The sequence below is a fragment of the Drosophila navojoa genome, chromosome 3 (assembly GCF_054131105.1).
Source record: "Drosophila navojoa isolate 15081-1374.11 chromosome 3, UAZ_NAV_1.0, whole genome shotgun sequence".
Taxonomy (NCBI): Eukaryota; Metazoa; Arthropoda; class Insecta; order Diptera; family Drosophilidae; genus Drosophila; species Drosophila navojoa.
Genome location: NC_142891.1, coordinates 5,940,855 through 5,954,095, shown reverse-complemented (window position 1 = coordinate 5,954,095; position 13,241 = coordinate 5,940,855). Strand labels below are relative to the sequence as shown.

The 13,241-nt window shown below is 41.9% G+C and overlaps 1 protein-coding gene across 8 annotated transcripts in view; it reads right to left on the bottom strand.

Moving 5' to 3' along the window:
- The window catches only part of Pde11 (Phosphodiesterase 11), a 94,147-nt gene that overhangs the window by 8,266 nt on the left and 72,640 nt on the right, over window positions 1-13,241 (bottom strand). For 6 of the 8 annotated variants that reach the window (XM_089258065.1, XM_089258063.1, XM_089258064.1 and 3 more), the window contains 13 exons: window positions 12,134-12,665; window positions 10,254-10,400; window positions 9,703-10,162; window positions 7,961-8,100; window positions 6,749-6,899; window positions 4,242-4,397; window positions 3,416-3,937; window positions 2,644-2,820; window positions 1,007-1,093; window positions 760-933; window positions 594-703; window positions 345-533; window positions 71-287 (listed from right to left, as the gene is read on the bottom strand). In XM_089258065.1, coding sequence (XP_089114191.1) covers window positions 71-287; window positions 345-533; window positions 594-703; window positions 760-933; window positions 1,007-1,093; window positions 2,644-2,820; window positions 3,416-3,937; window positions 4,242-4,397; window positions 6,749-6,899; window positions 7,961-8,100; window positions 9,703-10,162; window positions 10,254-10,400; window positions 12,134-12,665 — 3,062 coding nt within the window. The remainder of the gene's footprint in view (window positions 1-70; window positions 288-344; window positions 534-593; window positions 704-759; window positions 934-1,006; window positions 1,094-2,643; window positions 2,821-3,415; window positions 3,938-4,241; window positions 4,398-6,748; window positions 6,900-7,960; window positions 8,101-9,702; window positions 10,163-10,253; window positions 10,401-12,133; window positions 12,666-13,241) is intronic. The other 2 variants (XM_089258068.1, XM_030383857.2) reach the window with 1 other exon arrangement.

The following is a 13,241-nucleotide window of genomic DNA, read 5'->3' as shown; positions in this document are numbered from 1 at the left end:
TATATTAAAATATATTTCATCTTCAGCCTATATCGGCATGATTCTGTTTCGTTTCTTCTTAACCACTTACAATGGGCGTTATATTTAACTCCTGCTTCTCCATGTCGCCCTGTTCGAAGAACTCGGAGCTAACCAAATCGGCGACACGTTTCTCGATCTCCCACGGCTTTGTTATGGCCGACAAATCACAGACAGTCATGCTCATGGCACGCAGCAAGGCGCGCGGCTCCTCGGCAACCCAATAGCTCACTGGCTGCTGAACGCTCTCCAAGAAGGGTCCACGTTTTCTATTGAAACTTAAAAAGTCAATAAATATATAGGGAAAAGATGTTCAATGAAGTTACTTGAAGTAGACAGCTAGGTCTGTGGATAGAATTGCATCCTCCAGCACGCGTATTACTCGACAATAATCATCTGAGGATAGATTCGCTAGAATTTGATTGCCAGGACTATTCAAGATCATCAAGCACTGATCGAAGTGATGATGCTCCATCGTTGATGTGGAATAAAGCTGCGCCAGGGGCGATGAGGCTCTGTAACGGTTGAAAGGGGCGTTAGTTAGAAGCGATTTTGATTAATTATTCCATACGTACTTAATCTGGAAGGAGTTGTTAGTCCCCCGATGATCGAGATCGTGACACAGGCAGCCAATAATCAAAGCGAGGCATTCAATTTCACCAAAGATCTTCCACCATTGTGTGGTCTAAGTTGAGATAGATAAAGATATAACTATATACACGATTGAGTATCATTTCTTACACTCACTGTCAAAATGGCAAACATCATTTGAGCCACATTGAAGGCGTGCCGCCAATTGTGATAGGTTACATTGCGATAGTTCTTCTTGACGCTCAACAGCCAACGGCAGAGCACTTCGTAGTCGATATGAAAACGCTCCACAAAGTCGAGATCCAAAAACATGCGCAAACAGGCCTATAATGTAGATAGAGTAATTAGTAATTAGTAAAGCTGATCGATGTTGACTAGGAGGCTATATACGGCTTACCTTCAGCGTATCATCGTCCTCGAAGTGTATATCATCGAACTTGAAATCGTGCAGACGAAAATGTACCGCAGAGGGCACTCGTAGGCGCTATAAGGAATACAGAATTTAAATCATTAAATGGCAGCTCAATACCTATTGAAATATTGATCAACATTAAAACAAATAAGAGAAAGTTTGGAGAGGGCGAATATTTACAAAGAAAAGTATGGAGCAGAGCACAAATAACCTTGGAAAAGGTATTCAGCATTTCTGTTTCTTCTCAGAACTTAAAACGCAATCAAAATGAAATTCAAATGAATTTTCTGAATCTTAACAAGAATTTCAATAGCTTTTTAAGGGAAGTTTTCTTCTTGGAAAACTTTTGAAATCCTGTATTAAATGTGGATTTAAGGAAATCGTATGCAACATCCCAAATTACTCATTTTGTCCTATTCAGTTCACAAAGCCTTGACAGTTTAGCCATTTTATTCTTTGCGCTTTAGTTTTGAACACTTCTTTTAATATAATTTACATTTTTATCCCTTTTTTTTAATACGTTTTAACCCTAGCAGCCTTCACTTTTATTTATAGCCCGCGCCTGAGACAAACGGATGCTGAAATACGAACGGAAAAACACACGAAACCGTCTACCCAGCAGCTGTCAGGAAATGTTAATTGATGTCCGCACTAGCCACAGTACGAGCTCATGATACACTCCCACGCACACACACACACACACACACACACACACACACCGGAAATGGCAAAGGAGCAGCGGAAAAGGTTTTTTTTTTATAACTTTTTCTGTATGCTCCTTGCTTTATGGCATAATCGCCGGAGCTCTGAGTAAAAGCAGCTCAAAGAATGGCATAATTTTAATTAAAATTAATAACCCAGCATCAGCGCCGTCTGCCCGGACCGTTGACAAGGCGACAGGCGGTCATAATTTTAGCCAGCATAATTACTGCAAGTGTTGGGAGCTACATCGGCAACAGGCGAACGACAAGAGACGCCAACAGCACAAAGATAAACAGAGAGACAGATGCGAAAACTTGAAGCATCCCAAGTCCATGGGGTTAGCAATGGACCCTATGGTGGACGGGGGGGTGGGGGTACAGCTCAGTGAGTAGCGAGTGCTGAAGAAGGGACTAGTATAGCAAATGCTCTTAGCCAGTGTGCGAAAGTTTCTTTTTGTCATACTTGTGCGAACAAACTAATTACAACTGTCAACACGTTGAGTGAGAAAGAGAGAGAGTGAGAGATGGGCAAGGAGGGAGAGGATGGGGACAGTTAAGTGAGTGACTGCGTAGACAGGTTGTTGCTACTGTCGCTGCTGCTGCTGTCACGCAAAAATAATAAAAACATGGAAGCAAAAAGCAGAAGGCCAAGCAAAACAAAGAATTTATGGAGTGGCATAAAAATGAGTCCGGCAAACGAGCCAAGTCCTAGAGCTTCACACCAACAATGCCTGCCGCCCCACCGCCCCCACCCTGCTCTCGTTCCACATCCAATACAAATTAAGCGTGCACGCAAATAAAATTAAGCATTTAAATGCAGTAGCTGGCCTCCTTGCGCCAGCCACGCCCCCTCCCGAAAGCCATTGGGCGCACGACACCCAGGGGTAAGATTTGAACTGTCAGCATTGCTGTTGAACTTACGCGCAATCGATGTGCCTCGTCCATGGTCGCAGATGCATGATAGCTGAGCACCTCCAGGGTAACGCTCTGCTTGGCCATGGCCACAATCGCCTTCTCGTACATGTGGGTATTGTGGATGCCCATGCCGCAGAATATGGCGAATGCCTCCACGAAATTCTCATCGTTCTTGGTGAAGTCCTAAAAGAAGAAGAAACAATAATAAACAGAGATCATATAATGGAGATAATAATAAAACACGATTCGAATTTTATGTGGAGCATAGGTACATTAAACTGGGCCAGTACTGGTTCATGGGGAACTGGTTCACAATGTAACGTTAAGTGAATAACCATTAACTGATTCATAAGGAGCTAAGATAAAAATAAACTAGTGACTCATGAACCATTGTTAACTAAATCAAAATGAACTGGTTCACATAAAAGTGGCTAAAAATTGAATTTTAATGAATTTAAATGAACTAGTACACTATGAACTGGCCTAAAATGTACTTTTTCCATATGAACTGGTTCATTGTTAACTAAATCAGAATGATCAGGTTCACAAAGAAGAATAAATATTTATAATAGGAACCGGTTCGCAAAGAAATGAGCTGATTCAAGAATCAGATTACGCATAAACCGGCACACAATGAACTGATTCATAAGAAATCGAGGCACAATGACCTGGTTCACAAAGAACTAATCAACAATGAACTGTTAGCACGTTCACTGTTTACAAGTCAACTGGCTAACAAAGAACTAGTTCACAATGGCAACATATTGAGAAGACTTACCAGATCATTGAACTTATTGATCAGCTGTATGACGCCTATGATCTGACCCAGCGAGTTCTTGATGGCCATGCACAGTATGGAGCGGTGCTTGAAGCTGGAGTTCTCATCGACGCTCGCATCGAAGCGATCATCCTCGTAGGCATTGGGCACATTCACCGTCTCGCCGGTGGTGGCCACATGGCCGGTGATGCCAATGTTGATCGGAAAACGTGACTCGTAGGGGCTGGTGCGTGAATTGGCCTCGTCGTCGCTCAGATCGTTCGCCTCGAAGTCAAAGACACGCGAGAAGCTGCCCTTGTCGGCCTCGTGCACGAGCAGGATCTGCACGCGCTGGCACTGGATGAGACTCTGCATGTGGGTGAGGATGCGGAAGACCATGTGCTCGATGGTGCTCTGCTCCTCGAAGATCATGCGCGCCAGATCCAGCAGCACCTGATTACGCTTGATTTCCAGCTGAGATTTCTCAAAGAGTTGCGCATTGCGCAAGCCAATGCCACAGAACTGCAGATACGAGGCAAAGACCTGAAGCCGAAAGAAGAAGACAAAATAAATATATAAGTATACGGATTATGATATGACACACACACACACACACATAGACACATTCATCAGTGTGTTATGGCTGTCGTCTGCAAGGCCAAAGCCCGACCTGCCTTTTAGCTGTGAGATCTGGGATAATCCCTGACATGTGCTGGCATTTTGCAAAAAGCTTTTTGTTCAACAATTTTTCACTTTGTTAAATAATAAATGCAATTTGCATGTGTCAGGCACTCACTGGGACGGTGACAGCAGCCACTCTGACACAAAGGATTCGGTTAGCACTCACCTTCTCATCGATTTCCGTGAAGCATTCGCCATTCATTTTGTTAATCACCTGCGCAACGCCAATCACATCCCCGCCAGAGTCCTTGATGGGCATGCAGAGCAGAGCCTTGGTGCGATAGCCGGTCTGTGAATCAATTTCACAATTGAAGCGTTCATCCTGCAAGGACATTGGCATTAAGTATAAATATATATATATACACATTTATCTGGTGTGATTTGAGATGAGACTAATAAGGTAGAGCCAGGGAATGATTTAAAGGTTTCTTTTGATATGCTTATTATAGAGATGCATATGGTTATTTGTACAATAAGAGTTAGAGTAGAGCCAGCAGAAGCCTTTATCCTATGAGAAAATAGGTATTCCATATAAGCTAATGCTAGAGAGAAAATACTTTGAGGTTTCTCTTGATAGATTTATAGAACAGTCGAGTTTCGATAATTTGTATCCCACTAAATCGAAAAAAATTCCTTCTCGATTATTTGAATTTCTGTATGACGAAAAAGAAGATTCCCTTGCCATTTCGAATTATCGGTACTCCATAAGAAAAATAAATATCTATTATTATATTAACACAATAATCGCAGATTAAAGTCTTTGAGTAGAGCTCGCTGAGGTGAACAATATCTTTGGGCTGTAAGATTCGTGAAAAGCAATCGTATTAATAGCAGACCCATTTCTATAAATAGCTCCATTTGGACAAATGTCTTTATTTATACGCGCGTCTAGACTGACATCAGAGACTTTCGGCTAGGTGTTGGTACAGCTCTATATATGTATGTACATATACATTGATAGATGGCCCCCTTGCCACCGTCCATTTGAAGCTGTTAATTCTGGTATTTGTCTAGGTCATCATATTTCTGGTCATGTTATTGTCGCTGACTTGCATTTTCATCGCCTTTTATTCGTGTTCGTACAAATGGTGTCAGCCAGAGTCCGCATAACTGGAGCTTACTTTACTCACTTATTGCTTCAGCTTCTTCTTCTTCTGAATTCATCAGCAGAGTTATCAGTCTCGGTCCGTCTAACTGTCGGTCCAAAGATTCACTTAATTGTGCTAAAATGTTTTGATAAAAGAGCTAACAATCCCCATCCTCGGCCCTCGGCCCTCGTCCAGCGGGACGCCCGGCACATGCGTCATATTTATTGCCAACTGTTTATTGTAGACGATTGTTGGCCATGCCTTAAGTTGACTTTAACAGCACAGATAAACGACACGAGTCAGCTATATACATATGTGTGTGTGTGAGGGGGCCGCTGGCCAAGGCGTATTATTGTTTGGCCTGCAGCTTAAAGCCTTTTAAAGCGACTGTCGCTGGCTTCTATCAGCAATGATATAATACTATAATAACATTACCTAACACCCGCAGCCTTGGACACTACCAGTCTTGTTGGCCACAAGATTAATTACAGCCCAATTGGCCGAGCAACGGAGAGAAATGCACATCGTCAGTGCTCTATATATTCTTTTTGCTCTCATTTTTTTTTTAATTTTGGGTGCGGACGAGTGCAGAGCGCAATATTGAAGCATTGCAAGTCAGAAACGGATGTGCTGGACTGGCTGGGTGCTCTCTTAGCGGAAGTATAGGATGCCTTTAAGTTTTGCTCTGAAGCATGAAGAAGCGAAAATGTTTTTCATATGACTTTGTAGCTCAGTGTAAAAATATGTCTATATTAAATATTGAGCTCAGCTGCTTTTGATTACTGAATTGAGGCTTTCCTCTTTAATTTAGAGTTCTACTACTTATTAAATATTTTCTATAAGTATTTCTTAGAATTTAGATATACTTATTTCAAGTACAATTGGCATTTCCTATATAGAGAAATATTTTTAAAATTTCACTCGAATGAATGAGAATCAAAGAACTACATAAACTATAAAAATATTTAAATTTTTTCAAGTCTTTCTCTGAAGTCCCAACTCTCTTAAAGAAAGTCTGTATGGTTTTGAGAAAATAAATAAATAAAGTTAGGTAGACACAGAAATAATGTTTATAAGAAACTTTCTATAATTTTTCTAATTAAAATATAAAAATTTTAATTTTCTCTTTGAAGTCCCAACTTTCGTAAAAAAAGTATGTGTAGTTTAAAGTGAGTTCTGTAAATGTTGAACAATAGATTGTCAAGTTAGTTAGATACAGAAAGAATGCTCATAAGAAAGTTTCTCTAATAAGCCAAAACTTTTGTCTTATAAAGTCATCCCAAAATACAAATGTGCAATTCAAACACATTTACAGGGTATTTGAGGCAACATATTCGTGCACTTGATCCACTCTATCTCATGTGGCATGTGAATTCGAGGACTGCCTGCACCATAAATCGTGCAAGTCTCGAATTCGCCAGTGTTTTAAGTTCTGTTAGCTTGATTAATGGCCAAGGAAGAGATGGCATTCAAATTTGTCAAATCGATGCTAGCTGACAACTCGATGCTGCTGAATGGTGAGAGGGAGGGGGAGGGTGGGTCTTTGGTCTGAAAACTTTCCATTTGGCTTAGCTAGTGAACTGACCTGGTAAGCATCTGGAATGTTGACCGGCTCGCCGCTCTCGGCCACGTGACCAGCGATGCCTGTGCCCCATGCAACGCGCACTTCCTCCTGCTGTTCCATTTCCTCGACGGTGCTGCGTGGGCAGACATCGAACAGCTTCGATACGAGGCATCTGCAAAAGTTTAAAGCACTTTAGTTCCAATAGTTGGCCATTATAATAATACATATACACATTTCAAGTCCCCTCTAGCTACATATATAGTATAAATAGTACGCAAATGTCTTTGGCCCCTCGACAGAATTTACCAAAAATGCAATTAGTTCCGACTACAAAATGGCGCCACACGCCACACACACGCACACAGCTCAAAAGGGCCCTCCAGTGGACTCTGAGTGTATGTGTGTGTGTGTGTTACAGTTATGAAGCCAACAACTGCAGTGGAGAAATCATAAAATGCCAAAAATAAATGCCATCAAAAATGTTGCACAGACAAAGTTGAAGCTGCTGCCGCCTGCTGCTGCTGCTGCTGCTGCTGCGCAAAAACTTGGCAACGAAATGGCTTTGGGCCAATGAAGTCATCGCCGCTTTGACAGTATCTATTAGAAATAGCACCCCACCAGCAGCAGGAATAGCAATAGCTATAGCAGTTGCTCTGCCAGTGCCAGCTTCACGGGCCAAAGCACTTGCCTGATTACCAAATTCAATTTGCACACCTATTAGTGTTAAAATTCCTGTAGTCCTCCGTTCTAGCAATGGGTCGAAATTGTAGTCCGACTGGCAAATAAAACGAGCTCCTTTTACAGAGTTTAGTTGCCCAATTTACAAAGTTAGTTTGGCATATTTAAAAGTTAGCTAATTGCTACTTGGCACTGTTTAAGCAACTAACTTCAAAGTCCAATTCCCAAGAATTGTCTAAACTGAGAATCGCAAGGAAGTTGCTCTATAAACTAGTTGGAGTGTTTGAAAAATGCGTCGAGTTTTTATAAGTAAAATTTAACTCTGGAATTCTATGAATATAAAATGAAAATTGGGCAAATATAGAATTTAATGGAAGCTCTAAAAGAATTTTCTAAAATCTGTTTTTAAAAATAAAATATCATATAAAATCATCATAAAATATATAATATGAAGCTATGCAATTGAAGTTTCCCCTAAGTTAAGCTATATCTATTTTATCTATATCTAATTTATCTCTCACTTAGTTTCTACTCCATTGACCTATTTCTACTTACTTTTTGAGTCCATCGGCGCCATTGCAGCGGCCCTGCACCAGGAACAATGAGCCGCGATCCGCGTTCAGCAAGATGGAAACATTTTGCAGGATCTTGTGACACAAGGTGCGCACCTCCAGCTCGTTGCAAATGTCCTTTACCTGCGAGCGAGCATAACACACACAGAGTAATAATACATTATAAAATATTTCATAACATGCCACGGAATTATGAGATAAGTGCGCCATAAAGTCAGCCAATAAGCTAGGCAATTGCAAATGCACTTAATGTTGTTTCTGGTTAAACAAACAAGCCAATCAGCCAAATACAATAGACGGACTGATTGACGGAATGACTGACTGACAGACGGACTGACCGACTGACCGACCGATTGAGGGCGTGACGTTTGCGACAATTTAGCACAACAAGGTTTGAGTGCGGCTGGAGCCCGGCCTCTTAACTGTTTGCTGATAACGACGTCAGCAAATTCGCTGCATGTGTGCGAAATCAATTGGAGCTGGCTGCGGAAAGGGTTAAATAGAAACTGATTGACTAGCAGTTACCCCGTGCGTGTGTGCAAACATAACTAATTATAACTCAAATATATAATATTCATGTGGCTAATTATAATTTGGCTGGAGTAAATAGCTGACTAAGCAGAAAAACAATGACTAGAGAGATGGTGTGAGAGTAACGAAAGTTAGAGAAAAGGAGAGAAAGACAGAGAGGTTTGTATGAAGAGTGTGAGAGGAAGATAGAGGAAAAGAGAGAGAGAGATTGAAAGAGAGTAAGAGAGAGAGATTGAAGGAGAAAGAGATAAGATATATAAAATTTTGAGATAAGATTAAGAAAGACGAGAAATGAAGGATGATGACTGAGGGAGGGAGAGAGAGACAGAGATCATGAGAGAGAGAGTTAGAGAAAGACAGACAGATACAGAAAGAGAGGTAATATAAGAGTAATGATAGGATATAAGAGTAGGGATAGGGATAAGGAACATAAAGAATGACGACGAAAAGAAGAAGAAAGAAGGATGCTGGATGGAAGGATGAAAGAAGAGAGAGAATGAAAGCAGTAACGGTATGAAGCAGAAGAAAGAGTTTGAAACTTAAAAAACAAGGGGGGAGACGAAGAGAATATCGTAATTGAGGCTAAAAAAGAGGGGAAAAAACCAACAACTGTGGAGTTGAAAAAATATATTGATAAAATATATAATGAAAGTTTTGCGGTTTCACTTGTAAAGCTCACCCAACTATCTCTAATGACGGTATCAATAAATGTATTTCTGAAGAAAATACTATAATATCAGCTTATTGGTTTTTGGTCAGCTTTTAGCTGGAAATACCCCAGTGAATCACAATCAAAGTGTCAACCACATAGAAAGTTGAGCCACCTCGCAGAGCCTTAGTCACCAATTAGTTAGTTAACAGGAAGTATTAAGTGTCGCAACATCCATTAGTGCAGGGTATCGAACAACTTACAGCTAAATGACGCACGGCCATCTTAACGAGCTGAAAATTCGATTGAAAAATGCATTTGGGGCTGACTGTGTGTGCGGGCCATAAAGAAATTCCACATTAAAACGGGGCGGGGCGAGGCGTATGACGCATGTTAATTAAGAAATTTGCGCAGCTTTATGGCACCATGCGAGATGATATAATATTTATATAATTGCATTATATAAATGTCATGTATACTATATAATGTGAATGCTTATATATATATGTATATATATATTCATAATTAATCGCTTCAATACGCACCAGCTCGAAAATCAGCTCCTTCTCGTCCAGCTGCTTCAGCTCGTTGCGCGACAGTCGCTGCGGCCGTTGGAGGCAGAGATGATAGGGATACGAATGCTGATTGCTGCCTGGACTTGTAGCGCTAATTGCTGTTGGGGCATTGCAATTGTTGGTGCCGCCACCGGCGGTGCCGCCGCCGCCGCTGCTGCTGCAGCCGACGGCGCCGCCGGCCTGATAATGACTGTGCTGATAATGCTGATGATTGTGATTGTTGTGATGATGATTGTGATGGTGATTATGATGCTGCGGCTGATACTGATACTGTCCGGCCACCACGCCGCCAACATTCTGCAAATTGCTGCAGCTGCCGCTCGTATTGTCCAGCTGCGGCCCGATGCTCAAAAATGTCAGCGTCCCATCGATGGTGTTCACAATGGGCTTGAGTAGGCCGCCTCGCTCGAATTCATGTGCGGAAATTTTGCTGCAAATTGGAAATGAAAATGGATTAGCTCGTTAAAGTTGCTTCTGATTCTGAGTCTTCTTCTTCTACTACTGCCTCATCTCACACTTACCGCACGGGCGTTGTGGCGCCGGAGCCGGCACGCGAACTGCTCGCCTGGCCATTGGGATGCGTGGGTGAGCTGCTGCTGATGACATCGTTGCCCGCACTGGTCGCATGCGACACCAGCCACGCGTCCACAGTTTGACGTGTCGCCTTTCTGCAAGAGTGAGAGGGAGTGACTGTTAGAGCGAGTTCGACTATAATATTTGCTGTTAAAGTGCAAATGTATTAAAATTCCATTAAGAATTTAGCTCGCCGGGTCTAAAGACACTGACCACATGCGCGAAATTGTCTAATAAAATGCCAGCTCATAAATATTCAGCAAGCGCAAACATTTTTACGTCATGCTGCAGGCAACTCCACGACTAGTCGCAAGGACACATGCGGCCAAGCAACACGCGCGAGCGGCATAAAAAATTCGAGAAATCACAGCACACAACTCTTTATGGGCGAAACAACAGAATTACTGAGCTGCACAGTGCCACAAAACTCAAATGTTGGCGAGCAAAATATAATAAAAATAGTTATTTGATTCGATTTAAGAAGAGAAGAAGAGGAATATATATATAACGGTTTCATTTGAATAAGCTTAAAAAAAAAAAAATTGAATTTCTCTCATATAAATTCCGTTTCTAATGTGATTTGAATAAAGTACTGTTAGCATTAGCTGTTAACTAAACAGCTGCTGTGGACATTAACATATTTCTGTAGCTGCTGTGGACATTAACATATTTCTGTACAGCACTTAACAGTTTACTGCGGCTGATCGTTTTATATAAAATAAAACTTTCAAGAGATGAAATTGTGTGAGAAACGTTATCAACTAATCCAATTGTAAACATGTGCGTGGCAAGCTCTAACTACTTTTGTGGCAGGAATAACAGAGAGTGGACAGAGCGTGCAACTAAATGTCCATGCGGCTGACATACATATTCCTATGCAAAGTACACAAAATGAAGCCTTTTTCTGGCTCGTTTAACGCTGGCCACATGCCCAAAGGCTGTGAACTGTGCAAAGCGACGACCGGCAACGGCCTCGCCGTCCGTTGGCCATGAAAATAAAGCCCAATTTATGTTTTTAGTTGTTAGTGATTTTTATTATGTGTCATAGCCAAGGGCCAACAAACAGAATGTTGTGCCACACACATCCATTTGTCTAGGATTTTCGATATGTGTGTGTGTGTGTGTGTAAGAGTATATGTGGAAGCCAATTTCCGGTTTACGGCGGAAAAGGCCGGCCTGCCGCTTGACTGCTCATAAATATGGCACAAAGTATGGCATCGCCATCAGCATGCAGAAAGAGCCAACGAAACGGGCACAGGAAGAGGCTCAGGCGCATGACAATGCAATTTAAACAATCCTTTGTAGACAGCCTTAAGCCACACATATCGTAACTTCAGATTTTCATATAATATTTGCCATAATAAAGTTGTGCTTTATACGATACTATAAAAAAGTCGATTAGAATACATTTGCGTGAAGGCTTTGAGTGGGCATATGGATCATATGCGAAAATCGGAATTGAATAGAATTTTATATATGAAATCGATTTTAGGTCAATGTACAGTTATCGATTTTTGCTAGATTGCAGCTGCAACATGATTTGATATTTATAGAGTGAAATCGATTTCATGTCTATGTACAATTATTGATTATTAATCGAATGCAACTAAAAGTGATTTTGAATTGAGATCGTTTATCGATAAATACTTTCAGGTATATGTATATATGTATATTTTTTTTCGATCTTTGACAAGTTGAGTGTTAACTTTTAGTCAAAATGCTCAATAAATATTGAGCTAAATATTGTTGAAATCAACACTCGATAAGTTATCGATAATATTAAGCCAGCTCAGTTTAAGCTTAGCTTGGGCATTTTTCTTTGCCTTACCTTATGAAATAATCCTGTACAAACTCCTGGTTCTCATCCAGCCACGCCTCCATGCGCGCATACTCCGGATCGTAGGGCCGGCTATGCTGTGGCGACGCTGTCTGATGATAGGGATGTGAATAGCCCTGATATAGTTGCTGCTGCTGCTGCTGCTGTTGCTGTTGCTGTTGCTGTTGCTGATGGTGCAGTGGCTGCTGCTGTTGCTGATAAGCGGCCGCTGTGCTGGCTACGTAGCCGCCGCTGCTGCTGCCGCCGGCGCTGCTGCTGTTGCCGTTGATGTTGCTGCTGCAGTTGCTGCTGCAGTTGTTGCTGTTGCTGTTGCTGTTGCTGCTACTGCTGCTGTTGTTGTACTGATAGTGGGCGGGTTGTGGCTGTTGCTGTGATAGCGGCAGGGGGACACCGGTGCGGTGTGTGGCAATGAGCAGGCTATGCTCACTCATACCGTACCCTGTGCCCCCCTGCTCCGCGGGCATACGTGCCGCTAGCTGCAGCGGCGTCGACGCTGGCTCCTCAATGCTGCGCAAATGCAGGCCTGCAAAAAAACAGAAAACAACAAAAAACGAGGTGTGAACATTGAATTAAATATTCATTCAAAGCTTTAAAATTCTATTGAGTTTTTATTTAAACTTTTGCCGACAGCGCTGACAGCGCTTTATGTGCGCGCGCTTCGCCCAATTCGATTGCACGACATTTGCATTGCAAATGGCCAACATATCCTTTAAACCCGCTGCAAAGTCACGCGCCGCACGCGACTCATGGGGACAGAGAGGAGGAAGGCCAGTACATCCCTCTCTCGCATCGCCTCACACATCACAGCTGGCAACCCCATTGGCCCATAGACTCTATGCAAATAGCCGTTGCTTTTTGTTCGCTGTGTTTAAATTTATAATTTGGCACCAAGCGTAAAAAAGTTTGAAGAAAATATTCGTTTTTGCACATAATAAATTCGGTTAAATTGCTTTTCCAGCTCATCAATTTTTGTGGGCTGCGACAATTAAGCGGCACTTACAACGACAGCCGCACGCTGCGTATACGTAATATATGCTGGAACAAAGAGCAAGAGCAGGAGCAAGAGCAAGAAACTGCAAAGTCTTGCGACACAGTTCAA